A 14,765-nucleotide genomic window follows, 5' to 3' on the forward strand; every position below is an offset into this window, starting at 1 on the left:
TGCAAATTCGCAATTATCGTATATCTATGAGGTGGGCAACGCTGTTGTTGAGCTTTGACGAGTCAGAAATTTTGAGGTCCCAAGTTCTATAAATGTGTCAATAACACTTAAATTTCTGTGCAACACCCCTCGAAATCCGTGTGACGTGTGTTTAACAACGGATCACACGTGAAAATGTCGTCGCGAAAAAGACCACACGAAAATGAAGAAACCGAAGAGTGCACAATAAAATCGTCCCCACCACCAACATTTTCCAAGGTAACAATGTTGTTACTCTCTTAAAACAATCTCAAGCACTTTACTTTTGAATTTATTCTGTTAATCCCTTCAGCTTGTACCTTGTTTATATTGGAATATTTTAGCTATTCAATTTCATCTCTGAACGAGATATTACTCCAACCTTTTAACTATCCCTGAGCTGCTTGAAATTTCTTTTCGATAAAGAGTATATAACTAGACATTATTATTCCTGTAGAATGTTGATGAAACTAAATGCTCAGACTTTTTTTTCTAAAGTTGTGAATTAGTGACTTTCATCATTTTGGTCACTCAAAGATGATCTGATACAGTGGTACTAACCAGTCAACACCATCCCCCTATCGATTCCTTTAGGTTGAACCAGCACCTTTCAGTGAAGATGAGCAGGCATTGGCAGCATTGGATATGTGTGATTATTCAAAAAAAATTACAATTGAAATGGCCCAGAGTGATACAGGCATGTTTAAATAATTATTCCAGTATCCATTTTTTTTAAAGTCTAAAGTAACAGTTAGGGCAGTTTTTCTCAATGAACAAGAGTTATCTTTGAAAGAGTGAACCAAGGTCATGAAAATGTTTATTTATGTATTGCAACTCTGAAATATCTTTAAACTTGCATAGATCATTTTTCATGTCTCTATGGGAAAAATGCAAACGGAACTTAAAAACTGTCCTTGGTTGTCGGTTTAAAAGAATAACTCTTGTATCATTTTAAATTGAAACAGTGGCAATCGTATCATTGGTGGTTTTTATACCGCCTAGTTCCGGTATGGTATGATGCGTCCTAACGGGATTTTTTCTAATTACGTTTCATAGCGCAGCGTCCCGTAAGAGTTTATGCCGACGGAATCTATGACCTCTTTCATCAAGGACACGCACGACAACTCATGCAAGCCAAGCGAGTTTTTCCAAATGTATATCTACTAGTAGGAGGTGAATATGAGCTCAGTCGGTTCTTCTTGCAGCAACTATATGTCATAGGGCTGATGCAATTTCAGATTCATAAAAAAAATATGTATACATTCTATGCTTTTCAAGTCTGCAGTGACAGCCTGACCCATGAGAACAAAGGTCGAACAGTTATGGATGAAAATGAGCGCTACGAGGCCGTTAGACACTGCCGATACGTCGATGAAGTGGTCCGTGATGCCCCTTGGACTCTTGACGATGATTTTCTTAACAAACATAAGGTTTTAACCGCACTGGGCATTTTCTGCGAATCTGCTAATTCAGCTTATCGATATAGATCGACTTTGTAGCCCATGATGAGATTCCGTACTCGGCAGGAAGTAGTGATGATATTTACGCTCACATAAAAGCAAGAGGCATGTTTGTAGCAACAGAACGCACAGGTAGGGCTACTATATTTATCTATACTTTCATTCGGAGAACGAAAGAGAATTAGCAAAATTGGTTGTTTTTTGTTTTCTTTCTCATCCTAGAGGGAGTTTCCACATCTGATGTTGTGGCGCGTATAGTCAAGGACTATGATGTATACGTTCGGCGGAATTTGGCGCGTGGGTACTCCGCTAGGGAACTTAATGTTGGTTATATTAAAGTACGTATGTCCGGGTTAATGTACTCATTTTGGTCAATTCAAAAAATTTATTTTCATTCTAACAATTTCTTTTGAAGGAAAAAACGTTTCGTCTACAAAACAAAATGGACGAATTAAAAAATAAAGGAAAAAAAGTCATCGAAAACATAGGAGAAAAGAGACAAGACTTAATTCAAAAATGGGAAGATAAATCTAAAGAGTTCATAGGAAACTTTCTGCTGTTATTTGGACGAGAAGGACGAATTGTAATTTATCGATTTTCATTGAATGAAAAAGAATCGGCATAATATCCAAATTATCACTTGCGATTTCCAGTCCCATTTTTGGAACGAAGGAAAAGGGCGGATTCGGCAAGCCTTGTCTCCCCCCTCAAGTCCGCCTCGCAGTCTCAACACATCTTCATCTTCACGTCGTCATTACGACTCTGGGTAGGTTTTTTCTTAGCTTTGAAAGGCAAAGTGTCATTCTCGATTTTATTTTCAGCCCACCCAAGAAAATGGTGCGGTACGAGGAATGTGCTGATTATTCGAGCGATGACAGCAGCACTGGTGCGAGCCAAGACGAAATTGGCGATGACGAAGCTGACGAAATTGGCCGCAGTGAAAATGCTGTTGTAGAAACGAACGGAACCAAAAAAGAAGCACTTTAATAATAGTCCCTTTATTACTATTCTTCACCAAGTTTAAGTGGTCATCAGTTAACTGTTACAACTAGCCTATATGGGAAATGTGACGGATCGAGTTCAAAAACTTTTAGGGATAAATTCTTTTAGGCCACACAAGTCTGAAAAGGGTAAAACATACACAAAATTATGCAACACCTGTTGACATTGAGCATCTAATATAATCCTGTTCTAATGAATTTTGTTTCTTTTATATAATGTAAAATAACGAGCCCTTTTCCGAGAATCACTTGTTTTGCCACTAAATTAACACTTATTCTAGGTGCTCAGTCAATTTCAAACACTGGCATATGTGTATTGTGTTTAGTACAAGAAAAGGGGAGTATGCAAATAAGGAACAAACGACAGTCAAAGACGGAGGTACGCTCTTTGTATCAAGATAAAAGAAATTGAAAAACAAAAAAACCTTTAAACAAGCATGGCAAATTACGGGTCAGCTTCTGATTTTATCGGTTCCAAGCTGTTTAATCATTTACAGGAACTTCTTTAAAAAAAAAATCAACAAACAAAACAAACACGACATCGAAATGATTTGCACATTTCCGATTCCACGAACGAGTTAGGAATGTTCGTCATTTAGAGCTTGAACTTTCCCATTCACAGATAAAGAGTTTCTTATGTTTCCTATAAGCAAAATAATTAATTTTATTTATCCGTAACACACGGCATGAGAGTTTCGTCGTGGCAATTTGGTCTACTACGACGCTGATAAAAAAGAACATAGCCATGGCTGAAGTCTTCATCTTGAGGCGCACGCGATAAGACGGTTTCATCGTTATAGTAATGCCAGTCTTTCGAGTTGACGTGTCGTGTGTACGCTGTGTAATGACCTGACGAAGCACCTAAGGAAAAAGAAAATCAATTTTACTGGAAGAAAGGATGGATTGCAATCCAACAACTTACTTCCAAAGTGACAGACAACTCCATAAAGATCATACATGTAATCTTCACTGTTATTGGAAACATCTCCGTTATCAACGTAAGGTTGCAAGCACAAACCAGTCAAGGGAAACTCCACCCTATTATCAAGTTTGCTGCTCGAATTGTCATGGAACACGAACCTGAGGGAAAGGAAAACCTGGTAACATAAAGAAAAAAAGAAACTTCCACACAAAAACAAACTCACCGTTTCAGATAAACTATTAGATATGGAGGGGCCTGACAGATGGACAAGGTTTTACTTGCACACTGGCTTTTCTGGCACTTGGGACAGAACCAAGGATTACCTTCGTCAAGAGTTTCACTACAAATTAAGCGTTGAAATTTATACATAAGTTCATTGTAAAAATGTCAAAATACTTTGTACCTTTCTGAAAAAGCACTGAGACAATCATCCAGAGTGAGTGGTTCTTTTTGAAAACGTGATGAAGAACTGGAGCTGCTTACGCAATCGTCCTGCTCGGCAGCAGTCTGTAATTCAAAAAATTTCTCCCATTTCGTCACCTCAAATTCGACTTCTTCATCGTCTGGAGGATAAACTTGCACCGCTAAGCAATCGCCCGGCTGTAGTGAGATTTGATCAGCATCGGGACTGATTTTGCATCCATTGCAACGATTAGGATAAACACAGCGAGGGCATCTTATTCCCTAAATGACACAATTGATTGTATTTAAAAATATCTAAAATAAACTTAAAAAGATTTCTGACGGAAAATAATACCTGTTGATCCACAAAGCACAGATCGAAGGCGTTCACTTTAGGATAAATGTTCTTGACCGTGTCGTATAAGCTCTTAGGTGAGACGAGGTTGGGGAGCTGCAAGAGACGAGGATGCCCAATTAGCCGACTACTTTTGGGGTTAGCGGAACGTAGATTGCTGGCCAGTCGAAAAAGAACAGGTAAATTGAGCAGTCGGATGACAGGTCGGTAGCAATGGAGTTTATCTAAAGGTGCAAACTCTTCTTCTGGTTTAACATCCATGCCGCATACTGGACACTGCAGATAATCACCAATTCGACTACCTCCGCCGAAGCTACTTCGATGGTGTTTGCAGGAGGCCTACAAAGTAAAACAATAAATATTTGTAACAATCTAACATTAATCAACCTAATACCTCAATGCAGGATTGGCACAAGAGACACGTGCACGATGTGTGCTTCCGTAAATCTGCATCGGCCATTTCTTCGAGGCATATAGCACAGCTTTTCCACGAGTTGTCCATTATCGGTGCCGGTAAGTCTGTCTCGGAAGGGTCACTACATTGTGTTATACTGTTTAGAGAAAATACAAGTTAGGTTCACAATCGAAAATTTTGACTGTAATTAATTGTGAATCTTACGCAGCGGAAACGCCAGTTGACGATGAACATACGTCGTCACTACCACTTAATCCAGCTGGTGTAAGGGAAGGGGAAGGAGGAGGCACCGCAAAGGCATATACCGACCGGTGTTGTCCATCCGTTAAATTCCGGAGTAACAACTGGTCCTCCAAAAACCGCACGATGACACGGTTAGCCACCTCTGCCAGCACTAACCTACCACATTGCTCCTCATTCAGCCCTAAACATTTGACCAGCATTTGACGCAGTTTCAACACTTCGTCATACTGCTGGAGCAGCAGTTGATGACGGCTAGAACCATTCGCTCCCGATGCTGGAATGTACACCACTTCTATCAGGCGTTCCAGCGCACGTGGCAAAGGGACGGACAAGTACATAAAAGGCTCATATGTTACCGAAACGTGTTTGCAAGAGCAACACACAACCTAAAAATAATTGAGTTTAATGACAAAATATAAAAAATTGATGAAAACAAAACGAAATACCGTGCTGCGGAATTGTCCCTGAAATGTGTGTGTGACCACAGACTCATTTGCCATCGAGTTCGTTAAACATACACCGTTATCACTACGGGAAGATTCTTCTTCCCTGACAGCCTTACTGAGAGCACCGAGCGAGTCCCACGGCGATGTACCTCTATTATCATTGACTTGACCAATCGCCAGCGCTTCTTGGCCGTCATCGTTTTCGAGCCGAGCCTTTTTACTAATACTACTAACATTCTCGTTGTTTGGACTTGGTAATGACTGTTCGCCACAAGAGGTAGCTTCGGCCAAAGAGAGCGGGAATGAAGATGACAAATTTTGATCTTCACTGAGACGCTTTGCTGTCTCTTTCAACATGTTGGTATTTTTTACTTTGTTCTTTTGGATTAAATGTTGCTTGGCTTGCATGAGGACCTGAGCACTGTCCGTGTTCCGAACGAGTGTTGACGCCACCGCAGCCCGTGGTTTGACCTGATCCGTTGGCGGAAATTTACCAGAATCAAAGCAGATCTCATTATTAGGCGAAGTCTCGGCAGAACCAGTTGATATGTTGACGTTTGCTGTTTTAGATTCTTTCATCATGCTGCTAATTTCACTAAGTAGATTTTTTTCTAGGACGATATTTTGAACAGGGTCTGCACACGGATTAAGCATATTGCGCTCCATTACCAACTGTAAGAAAAATATTTGTCATGAGTTGCCAATGTCAGAATAAGCAATTGATTACCGAGCATTTCTGAGGTGAGAGAGAGCTTCCTTTAAAGAGAAGGTCAGTGACACTGCCATCTTGGGATGGTGGATGAATTGTGAGAGGAAAAAGAGGTTGTTTTACTTCCTCTGGAATAGGTAATGATCTCAGAGATAATGCCGCTGCCTTGGCACGCGTACTACTGCAACTTGTAGTACAACTTGATGAGGTCTCCACAGAGTCCGAAGAACTTCGAGGAGACGACAATTGACTCGAACGTGAGCTCTCGTAAAGCTCCATTGGTTCTTCCGTCAACAGGCAACAGTCAGCTGGGAGATCTGCATTTCTTCCACTACCAGTACCGGGTACAATATCCCTCGTGTGTTCGGAAGTACCTTCCTTCAAAGCTGTCTGGCTAAGATGCTCATGAAGGGAATCCAGCAGTAAGGCAAGAAATTCTTGACAATCATGCTAAGTACGTAAATTACTAAATGTAAGAAAAGAGGGAAAGTTTAATTTATAAATATATGTTTCAGGTTACCTGACGATAGTCTTTAAATTGGGGATGATATAAGGACAACGTGTGTTTAAATTCAGCCGGCCGGAGGGTGCTGAAGCGACCACTCCACATTTTTAGAAGAAACGCGGCAAACTGCGCCGTAAGATGGACGGAGTTGCATCCGATATACTGATCGTCAATTGAATTTGAATGGAAGTAATTCAAAAGTGGCGGCTGTATTGGGTAAAATAAAATCTGGCTAAGTTTTGGCAGTTCAGAGACTAAGATTTCAACATGAAGTGATATTTTACCGTATTAATTAAACACTGCAAACCAGCGTTCATAAAGCAAGTGTTTCCAAGGTTGCGAAGACCACAAACACCAGGAATGCTGTTGGAATCTAATGTACTGAATATTTTAATTTTGTGCGCATGAGATTTTTTATTTTTGTCATTCCACTTACCGGCTACGTCTCCCAAAAGTTCACAGACTGATTCCCGGTCATCTTCAAATAAGTCTAGCGTAGTTGGGAACAGAGGCGTGGGACTTGTCCATGGTCCTGAACTGGCTGTTTGCCCTAAGCTCATACAAGACAGTTCAACTCCTCTTGCAGGAATAGCAGATTCATTGCAGAAAGCATCATCATCATTCCTAATGAAAAGTGATTCAAATGTAAAAGTTAGGAAATGTAAGATTAATTCTTAATTTAAGATATTCAGAAGAATGTTACTACTAAATCGACAGTTAGCAATGAATTTGAGTACTTGTGAATTAAAATCATTACCATGAGTTAGCAATACCCATGATGTCTAGGTCTCCCCCTCCTTCAGTCTCTGCTATGGGATTTGAAGGAGATAGGGAACCGTTGAAATCGTCAAGCTGGCTAGATGCACTGATGCTGCGAGGACTGCCACTTAAATCAGGCTGAACTTCTACACTTGAGGGACCACCAGCATCAATAATATCATTGCCCTCAGTGTACCACAATTCTGGCTGACAATCGTCTCCTGGATCCTTCACAGACAGACCCAGTTCTTGTGAAGGGGAGGAAACATGAACTGGACTTCCCTCATGAGCCATTCACTCAGCATGTGTCCACTTCTATTTCACAACTTGTCATCCATTAGTCTGAATCAGTTAATGAAATCCAATTTCATTTATGATGCCTCTGACTTTGGAAAATGAAGAAATCAGGCTAGAAATAAAAAGTTGTTTTTAGAAATGGTAAATGGAATTTTGCACTCTCCACTTTATAAGTATAACACAACAACAACAAAAAGGCTGCACAAGTAAATCATACAAAGGTAAAACAGCATAACATACCATAAACAACACTTACTTTTTTTTGTTAACACTCCTGTTCCTTCACTGAAATTAAAAACGATTGCAGACAATGGCTTTAGTCGGCGAACACAACCAAACCATGAAGGAGGACCAAACCAACAGGAATGGCGAAACGAAACAAAAAATTATTTTTCTTAGGCCGGTGTTAATGGCGCATGTGGCAGCGCCACCTATCTTCGAAATGATTACTTCGCCTCGAATGTTCTACTATAGGTGGCAGCAGTACAAACCTTTTTACATCCATCAAAACAAACGTGTCATTATTCAACTGGTTGACTAGTTTCAATTTCGTTTTGATCCAAGAAATAAGGAAATTTACAGAACAAAGAAGGAACATTTCTAGACCAAGAACATATCATTCGTGTCCCAGCATTGTCTAAAATGATTTCGAGAAAACTTAACATTGTCATAATGTTATTTGCTTTCAACTCATTACTTTTGGTTAATGGCGGTAAAAAAAGTAAGGATGGCGAGAAACCGGCATGGGCAAAGAAAGATATTAGAGATTACAGTGAAGCTGACCTAGAAAGACTGCTTGATCAGTGGGATGTATGTTATTGTTTGTATAAAATACAATGTATAGATTTTACATAATTTTATCATTTAGGAAGATGAAGAACCACTACCTAATGATGAGCTTCCTGAGCACCTACGCAAACCTCCACCAATAGACTTTTCAAAGGTAACCTAAGGTGTATTAGTTTGCATCCATCAAGTCTAATACTATTTAAAATATCAAAACTTTTTGTATGGATTTTTCAGATTGATACTTCTGATCCAGAAAATTTATTAAAAGTATCAAAAAAGGGCAAAACAATAATGACTTTTGTGCAAGTTGCTGGAGATGTCACACGCAATGAAGCAGATGACATGACAAAGTTGTGGCAGAGTGCACTATGGAATAACCATATTCAAGCTGAGAGGTATATTTGTTTTATATTGTTTATGATAAATTTTTATATCTTTGTCTGTTTTTCAAGGTTTATGGTGGATGACAATCGTGCCATTTTTATGTTTCGTGATGGCTCACAAGCTTGGGAGGCTAAAAACTTTTTGATTGATCAAGATCGATGTTTTTCAGTAACAATAGAAAATAAAATTTATCCAGGGAAAGGAAACCCAGAAAAAGTAAGCAGTAACAAACTAACAATTAATTTTATTTAAGTAAGACCACAGTGATTGTGGAATACTTTGGTCATTGGTCACAATCACAAACTAAATTCTATTGTATAGTTTATATTCCAATTGTCTGTTGGGACCATTTCATTACTTTGTTGATTTAATCAAATATCTTCTTTAGGTCAAAGAATCATCCAAAGAGAAAAAAAAATCCAAGAAAACAAAAGTTAAACAAGAACTGTAATTGCAGGGACATTCCAAATACATTAATTTCTGTTGATAGTTGGCTTGAAATCAAATGATTATATAAGTATAATTTTCTACTTCAAATTTCATAATTTCTATCGGAATAGTTTTTCAGCGATTGGAAATTCTTTGTGCACCCTTATTAATAATTATTTCAGTGAAAATAAGGAAGAATTTTCTCAAGCTATGTAGCATAGACCTAGTTATAACATGTTAAAATAATATTATAAGTAAAATGATTTATTATATCTTAATAATTGCTGTAAAGTAATTTAAAAGTCTGTTGGCTGATTGGCTCTGTCCTCTGTTAACAGGCTTTCTTAAATTTCAATGATGATGAATTGAGTTTGAATTTTTTTTTCGCCGAAGTGAGGTTTCGTGGCAGCCACCCCCATTTTAAAACGGACCCCACGCCATTATTGGTGAGCGGTCCTTAAAATGTGATGAATTTCGTGCTGCCTATACCCCTCTTTTGCCCTTAGGGCCGACAGACGAAAAGGGGGGAAATTCATCATGTCTTTCATTCGTCATTCTATTCAATTCGTCATGTCTATCCTTTGTTTGTTGGATCTCAATTGAGTGTTAACTGTTAACGAGCTAGAGCGGACATTGTTTTTATATATCGTTTAAACGTTTCTGACGCAAGACAGCATACTAGCATAGCCTTTCATCTTCCACTGTAAGAAGCATCAGTTTAGTTACGTTTATGCAGTCCACTTTAAGAAACATTAGTTTAGTAACGTTTACTTTGCACATCTCTGAAGAAATTTCTAGCTTTCACTATAACGCAATTTACTGTTAACGAGCTAGAGCGGACATTGTTTTTATATATCGTTTAAACGTTTCTGACGCAAGACAGCATACTAGCATAGCCTTTCATCTTCCACTGTAAGAAGCATCAGTTTAGTTACGTTTATGCAGTCCACTTTAAGAAACATTAGTTTAGTAACGTTTACTTTGCACATCTCTGAAGAAATTTCTAGCTTTCACTATAACGCAATTTTGGGTGATAGCTGCCAGTTTCTGTTTCAGCAACGAAGCTCACTTGTTAGATTTTAATAATGTGGTTTTTTTTCTACTTCCGGTTTTCTCATTTCTGTCAGTAGATTAGTAAATATTCGTCTGACGCACAAAAGAACCACATATTCATGTTTTTTTTTAACGTACACGTACTTCAGGTTTCGAGAATTATCCCGAGATTTTGACCAAATTCTGAATTTCGTTTAAAAACACCTAATCGACCCCAAATTTCACGTAGATCACGAATGTTTAGTTTATATTGACGACAGCTCAATGGTTAAGGAGCTATCGCTTACTTCCGGTATACTTCCGGAAAATTTGCATTAAACAAGCAAGTGAGCTTTGTTCTCTGTACTAATCTCAAGATTTCAAGCTAGGTTTAAGCGAATAAAAGTGCACCGTTCAAGTTATAGAAGTAGCTAAAGAACTAAATTGCTTTAAGTTACATGGCAGATACAGAACTGCAGCCCGATAACCAGTGCGGTGAAAACATTTTCGGTATTCTATATATGTAATAGATTTATTACAAAGCAATAATATTTTTTACGATTTACAATATCACTAGAATTCAAAAATTTAATGCGATTTAATGTTGTGTCTCACAAAACTTAATTGCGTTTTTGCTTGTTGGGACTTGGAGTCTTATCCGAATCTTTTCGAACAGTGCATCAATCGGCCAGTATTTGGCTCTTGGATTATATTTGCTTCGCTTGAGTGATTTGCTATCTTGCAACTGGCGCAATGCTGCATTGTATTCAGATACCATAACAATTTAAACGTCCGATTTATGGCGAACCATTTATCAAGCCTGGACTATATAATTTTTCCGTGGTTCCATCTTTCATGTTCGATACAATGTAATGTTGTACGTATGTTTTCAAAGTGCTTTCGTATTTCGTAATTCGTATCCTTGGAAAAGGTGAAAAACATTCAACAAATTGAATACCAAGAATAGTATGCGATGCGAGTCCATGCGACGAAAAACAAGAAACATAACAAAATTCAGCAAAAATTCTTTAAACACGATTTGCAATTCGCTCCTGGACTTTTGGTGTTCAAAATAAATATTTTTTTCACAATCTTTCTTGAAAGGATCCAACAAGCCAACTTTTTTTTTTACAATTTTTTTGTAACCGCCGTTATTGGTGCTGCCTGCTGCTATTCGTTGTCATGAAAAGTTGGTGCTAGTGTTGGTAGTAGGTCGTCGTTGACTGGTAGAGCTCTTTAGTGTTGACGGACGAAACGGTGGTAGAGTGGTGGTAGTGACGTGTTGTTGTTGTTGGAGTTGTTGATGAAGTTGATGATGAAGTTGGGCCTGTTGCTGGGTTATTTTTCAAATAAAAATTTTAATGAAAGTTGTAGAGGGAAATTGATTTTGAATGGAATCCAACCTGAGTTTGGGTCAGGACGGTTTGGTAGGCAGTGACTTCCTGTTTGTCACCACCCAGAGGCTCGCTTGCTCGTACTCTTGGACGTTACTACTGGATTTGGCTTCTTGGTGTCGGCTATTGGCCTCCGATTCCGTCAGCTGGACACCCAATAAGGAACAAGAAAATAATTAAAAATAAACACGCGAAAAATAAAATTCTAGAATTCAAAGTGCTATTATGAATGTCAAAACGTCTCTAGTGTTACTGAGATCATGCCGTAGCCAATCAGCGTCACACAACAACAATAAAGGGGGGAATAAGCTTAGGCCACTGTGGTTGTTGGAAGGCCACGAAGGCCACAAGAGTAACAATTGTTATATTGGCCCGTCTTGATATTTCTATCGCTACCACTAACTTTAATTTTTGAGTGAAAATCCCACTGATGAAAAGAATTTTTTACTGTTGTTATTGTTTCCTTTTTGGTATCTGTTTTAATAAGACTACTTTTATTTCACTTTGGATATTAAATATTTGAAAGATAGGCTATTCGACCACTGGTTCAACATTGCTGATAAATAATAAAACTACATACGTACTAATATTGTAATATAATCATCAGAAACAAATCGTTTATTAAATTCGTTTGTGTATTTTATCAACCCAGTGTAACTACATACTATACTACGATTATACATTTTAATTTGTTGAATATAAAAGTATTTTGGAAATTTTTTATTTTAGAACTTACTCCTCCTAACGCCTCTAACTAAGTGCCCTTTTCAGTTAGTTGCGGTTTGTTGGGAGGTTGTGGTTTCAATTCTTTCCTTTTCGTTAGCTTTGTGATTTTTTCAACTGCTTTTTTGCAATTATCTCGAAGAGCGTTTGTATGTTTTTCCGGGTCGCCTGTCTTCGTAACTAGTTGTTCCATTTCTGCGACAATTTCCTTGATGTGTCCACTGGATCCCTTCAGGTAGATGTCAACAACTGTTTCAACCAGAAACATGTCTTCCTTTGTCTTGTTCAAGTTGAACGAAATTTTTTCGGAAAGTTGGTTGCTCCAAACTGTAGAGGTACGATTTGCTTCTTCAACAATTTCGAGGCTCTCCGCGGCACCAGATTGAATGCTTCCGCAGATGGTGGCAAAATTGTTCCATTTCTCGGCCACTTCTGTTACATTCTTCTTCAGCCGACTGAGCGGGGCGGTAGTTTTATTAAGCAGCTGCATATCTTCACTAAGTTGGCGCATTTCGTAACTCAATCTTTCTATTCTGATCAACAACTCATTATCATCCTCTCTTTTCTTCGCTGCTTCCAATTCTTTCTCATGAAGTAATTTCAACGTTTTTTCAAAATTTTGTTGTTCTCTTTTTGCTGTTTCACAGACTTGATGAATTTTGGAAAGAGGCTTATATTTCAAACAAGATGTAGATTCGTCAGCTTCTCTAGTTTGCAAAAGTTTTAAGCTATTCAACGCTCTATTAAATGCTGCCTCGTCTAACAATTGTTGCCCTTTCAAATCCTTAATGTCCTTTTCAATGGCAATGATCTCGAGCTCCATTGCCTTCTTCTTAGGTTTTTCCAAATTTAGCTCAGTGGAGACATTCTTTATTCGCTGTTCATTATTTAACTTAGACGAAATTTGAACCATACTAACCTCATCGACTAACTGGACCAACTCACCAAACTGACTGTCTATTTGACTGGAGAGATTAAAGGTCTGGTCGGTTGTCTCTTTCAAGTTCCTCAACGGCAAGTATAAATAGTCGACCATCTCGCTAAAATTTCCCATTTTCCCCAAAAACTTTTTAGCGTCTTTTACTCTGCGGGGAACAAAGAGACAAAGCATTTTAATCTTGTCTGCGTTGGTACTGGAGACTGAGAAAGCATTGCTCAGTTTTTGGGATATTTTTAGCATAGTGGTGCGGAAGCTGTGTCCGTATCGGAGAATGGGCAACTGATTTCTTACAGTTCCTCGAAAAGCTGTGTCGAGACTTTGTATGGATATTTTCATAAGATTGGCTAGAACAAAAATGCTTCGAGGAACTGGAATGAGCAAGTCTTCCGCGATTCCGTTTCCGTCTCTTTTAGACCCGATAGATTCTTCTGGCACTGTTAGTAATTAAATAAATTATACCCTGTTTGACTCGTCAATTGTCTAGTGTGTTACCTTTATCAGACAAGGCTGGAATTGGAGTTGAAGTAGCCAAAATTGAATCGGATTTCTCGGATTCGCTTGACGCGTTCCCCTCAGTTCCTGGTTGCGATGTTAATACTTCTTGTTGATGTGCATATTCCGGCGTAGATTTCGTTGGAGGAAAAGTGCTATCTCCAGAACGATAATTATTCGAAAATGTCTCCACCCTTTCTGATTCAGTCGTTTCTGCTGTCGAATCCGATGATTGATTCTCAGGTGATGGGATATTAGTAGAATGTTGGACCAAAGGTGAAGTCTCGTTCTGATCTATACAGTTTCAGTTATTGTTAATATAAAACATAGATTTAACAAGGAACATAAATATTTTGCTTATAACCCCTCTTATTATTAGTCCTTTCCTTAAGGGATTCTGTCTACAACCCTCTTACTAAAAGTTAAGTAGGAATTATATAATGAACTCACGTATTCCCGCTAGGTGTGCTGGAGTTGAGGCTGATTTTCTATTTTGTTTATTAATTAAGTTGACCAAACTTTGACCTTACAGACAGTAATGAAAACTCTAATTAATAATGTGTAGAAATATAGAAAATATAGAATCAAAAGTAACTCGGAACTGAATTCTGAGCGTTTTGAATACTTTTCAATCAAATAATTAGTCATAAAAAGTACCCGAAGAGGATCCGATGGCAAAAGCTACAAGAAGAAATGCAATTGTAACATGACCTGTGTGTCGATTAAATGAAGCCATAGTGCTATTACTCTGATGAACGAGCTATCTCACTCTGAACATCCAGTTAGGTTTGTGCCTTCTTTTAATAGGACGAAGAGCAGTCTGTATTCATATAGTCCCCTCCCACTTCTGCTATCGTCTGGGGAATTTTTATTCTGCAACGTTTTCGAGTCAAATTTCACTAAATTGATAAAAATAATTTAGATAGTGTCTGTTTACGCAGGGGTCACCGGGTTATTGTATTCGCTAAGTGCAGAAGATATATAAAGCGTGAGTATGATTTAGTGTATATTTGTGCAATAGTGAAAGCTATTGGGTTTAACATTATTAAA

At 38.3% G+C, this 14,765-nt stretch overlaps 4 protein-coding genes across 5 annotated transcripts; 2 read left to right on the forward strand and 2 right to left on the reverse strand.

The window, feature by feature from the left end:
* The first annotated feature begins 38 nt into the window (after positions 1–38).
* Positions 39–2,677, forward strand: LOC124320387 (choline-phosphate cytidylyltransferase A-like). Its single transcript, XM_046783264.1, has 9 exons — positions 39–258; positions 613–715; positions 1,075–1,191; positions 1,297–1,448; positions 1,505–1,610; positions 1,701–1,816; positions 1,894–2,061; positions 2,132–2,244; positions 2,300–2,677. The coding sequence occupies exons 1-9, from the start codon at positions 175–177 to the stop codon at positions 2,463–2,465; spliced, it is 1,125 nt and encodes a 374-aa protein (XP_046639220.1). The 5' UTR covers positions 39–174; the 3' UTR covers positions 2,466–2,677.
* Positions 2,678–2,772: 95 nt separating this feature from the next.
* LOC124320235 lies at positions 2,773–7,925 on the reverse strand. 2 transcript variants are annotated; one of them, XM_046783006.1, is made up of 14 exons: positions 7,790–7,925; positions 7,234–7,644; positions 6,913–7,100; positions 6,761–6,849; positions 6,492–6,683; positions 5,990–6,421; positions 5,263–5,934; positions 4,778–5,202; positions 4,553–4,709; positions 4,159–4,497; positions 3,805–4,085; positions 3,625–3,741; positions 3,402–3,559; positions 2,773–3,340 (listed from the first exon to the last, which is right to left on the reverse strand). In XM_046783006.1, exons 2-14 carry the CDS (start codon positions 7,527–7,529, stop codon positions 3,144–3,146), a joined length of 3,543 nt encoding a protein of 1,180 aa, XP_046638962.1. In that variant the 5' UTR covers positions 7,530–7,644; positions 7,790–7,925; the 3' UTR covers positions 2,773–3,143. The 2 variants fall into 2 exon arrangements, with proteins under 2 accessions (XP_046638962.1, XP_046638963.1); XM_046783007.1 differs by having other exon boundaries at positions 7,773–7,925.
* A 91-nt stretch (positions 7,926–8,016) lies between these two features.
* On the forward strand, positions 8,017–9,194 carry LOC124320426 (LDLR chaperone boca-like). Its single transcript, XM_046783310.1, has 5 exons — positions 8,017–8,342; positions 8,401–8,475; positions 8,556–8,716; positions 8,774–8,921; positions 9,094–9,194. Exons 1-5 carry the CDS (start codon positions 8,175–8,177, stop codon positions 9,154–9,156), a joined length of 615 nt encoding a protein of 204 aa, XP_046639266.1. The 5' UTR covers positions 8,017–8,174; the 3' UTR covers positions 9,157–9,194.
* A 2,966-nt stretch (positions 9,195–12,160) lies between these two features.
* LOC124320310 lies at positions 12,161–14,526 on the reverse strand. Its single transcript, XM_046783137.1, has 4 exons — positions 14,373–14,526; positions 14,166–14,240; positions 13,716–14,009; positions 12,161–13,657 (listed from the first exon to the last, which is right to left on the reverse strand). Exons 1-4 carry the CDS (start codon positions 14,449–14,451, stop codon positions 12,315–12,317), a joined length of 1,791 nt encoding a protein of 596 aa, XP_046639093.1. The 5' UTR covers positions 14,452–14,526; the 3' UTR covers positions 12,161–12,314.
* Positions 14,527–14,765: the final 239 nt, after the last annotated feature.

Source organism: Daphnia pulicaria, chromosome 1 (assembly GCF_021234035.1).
Source record: "Daphnia pulicaria isolate SC F1-1A chromosome 1, SC_F0-13Bv2, whole genome shotgun sequence".
Lineage (NCBI taxonomy): Eukaryota > Metazoa > Arthropoda > Branchiopoda > Diplostraca > Daphniidae > Daphnia > Daphnia pulicaria.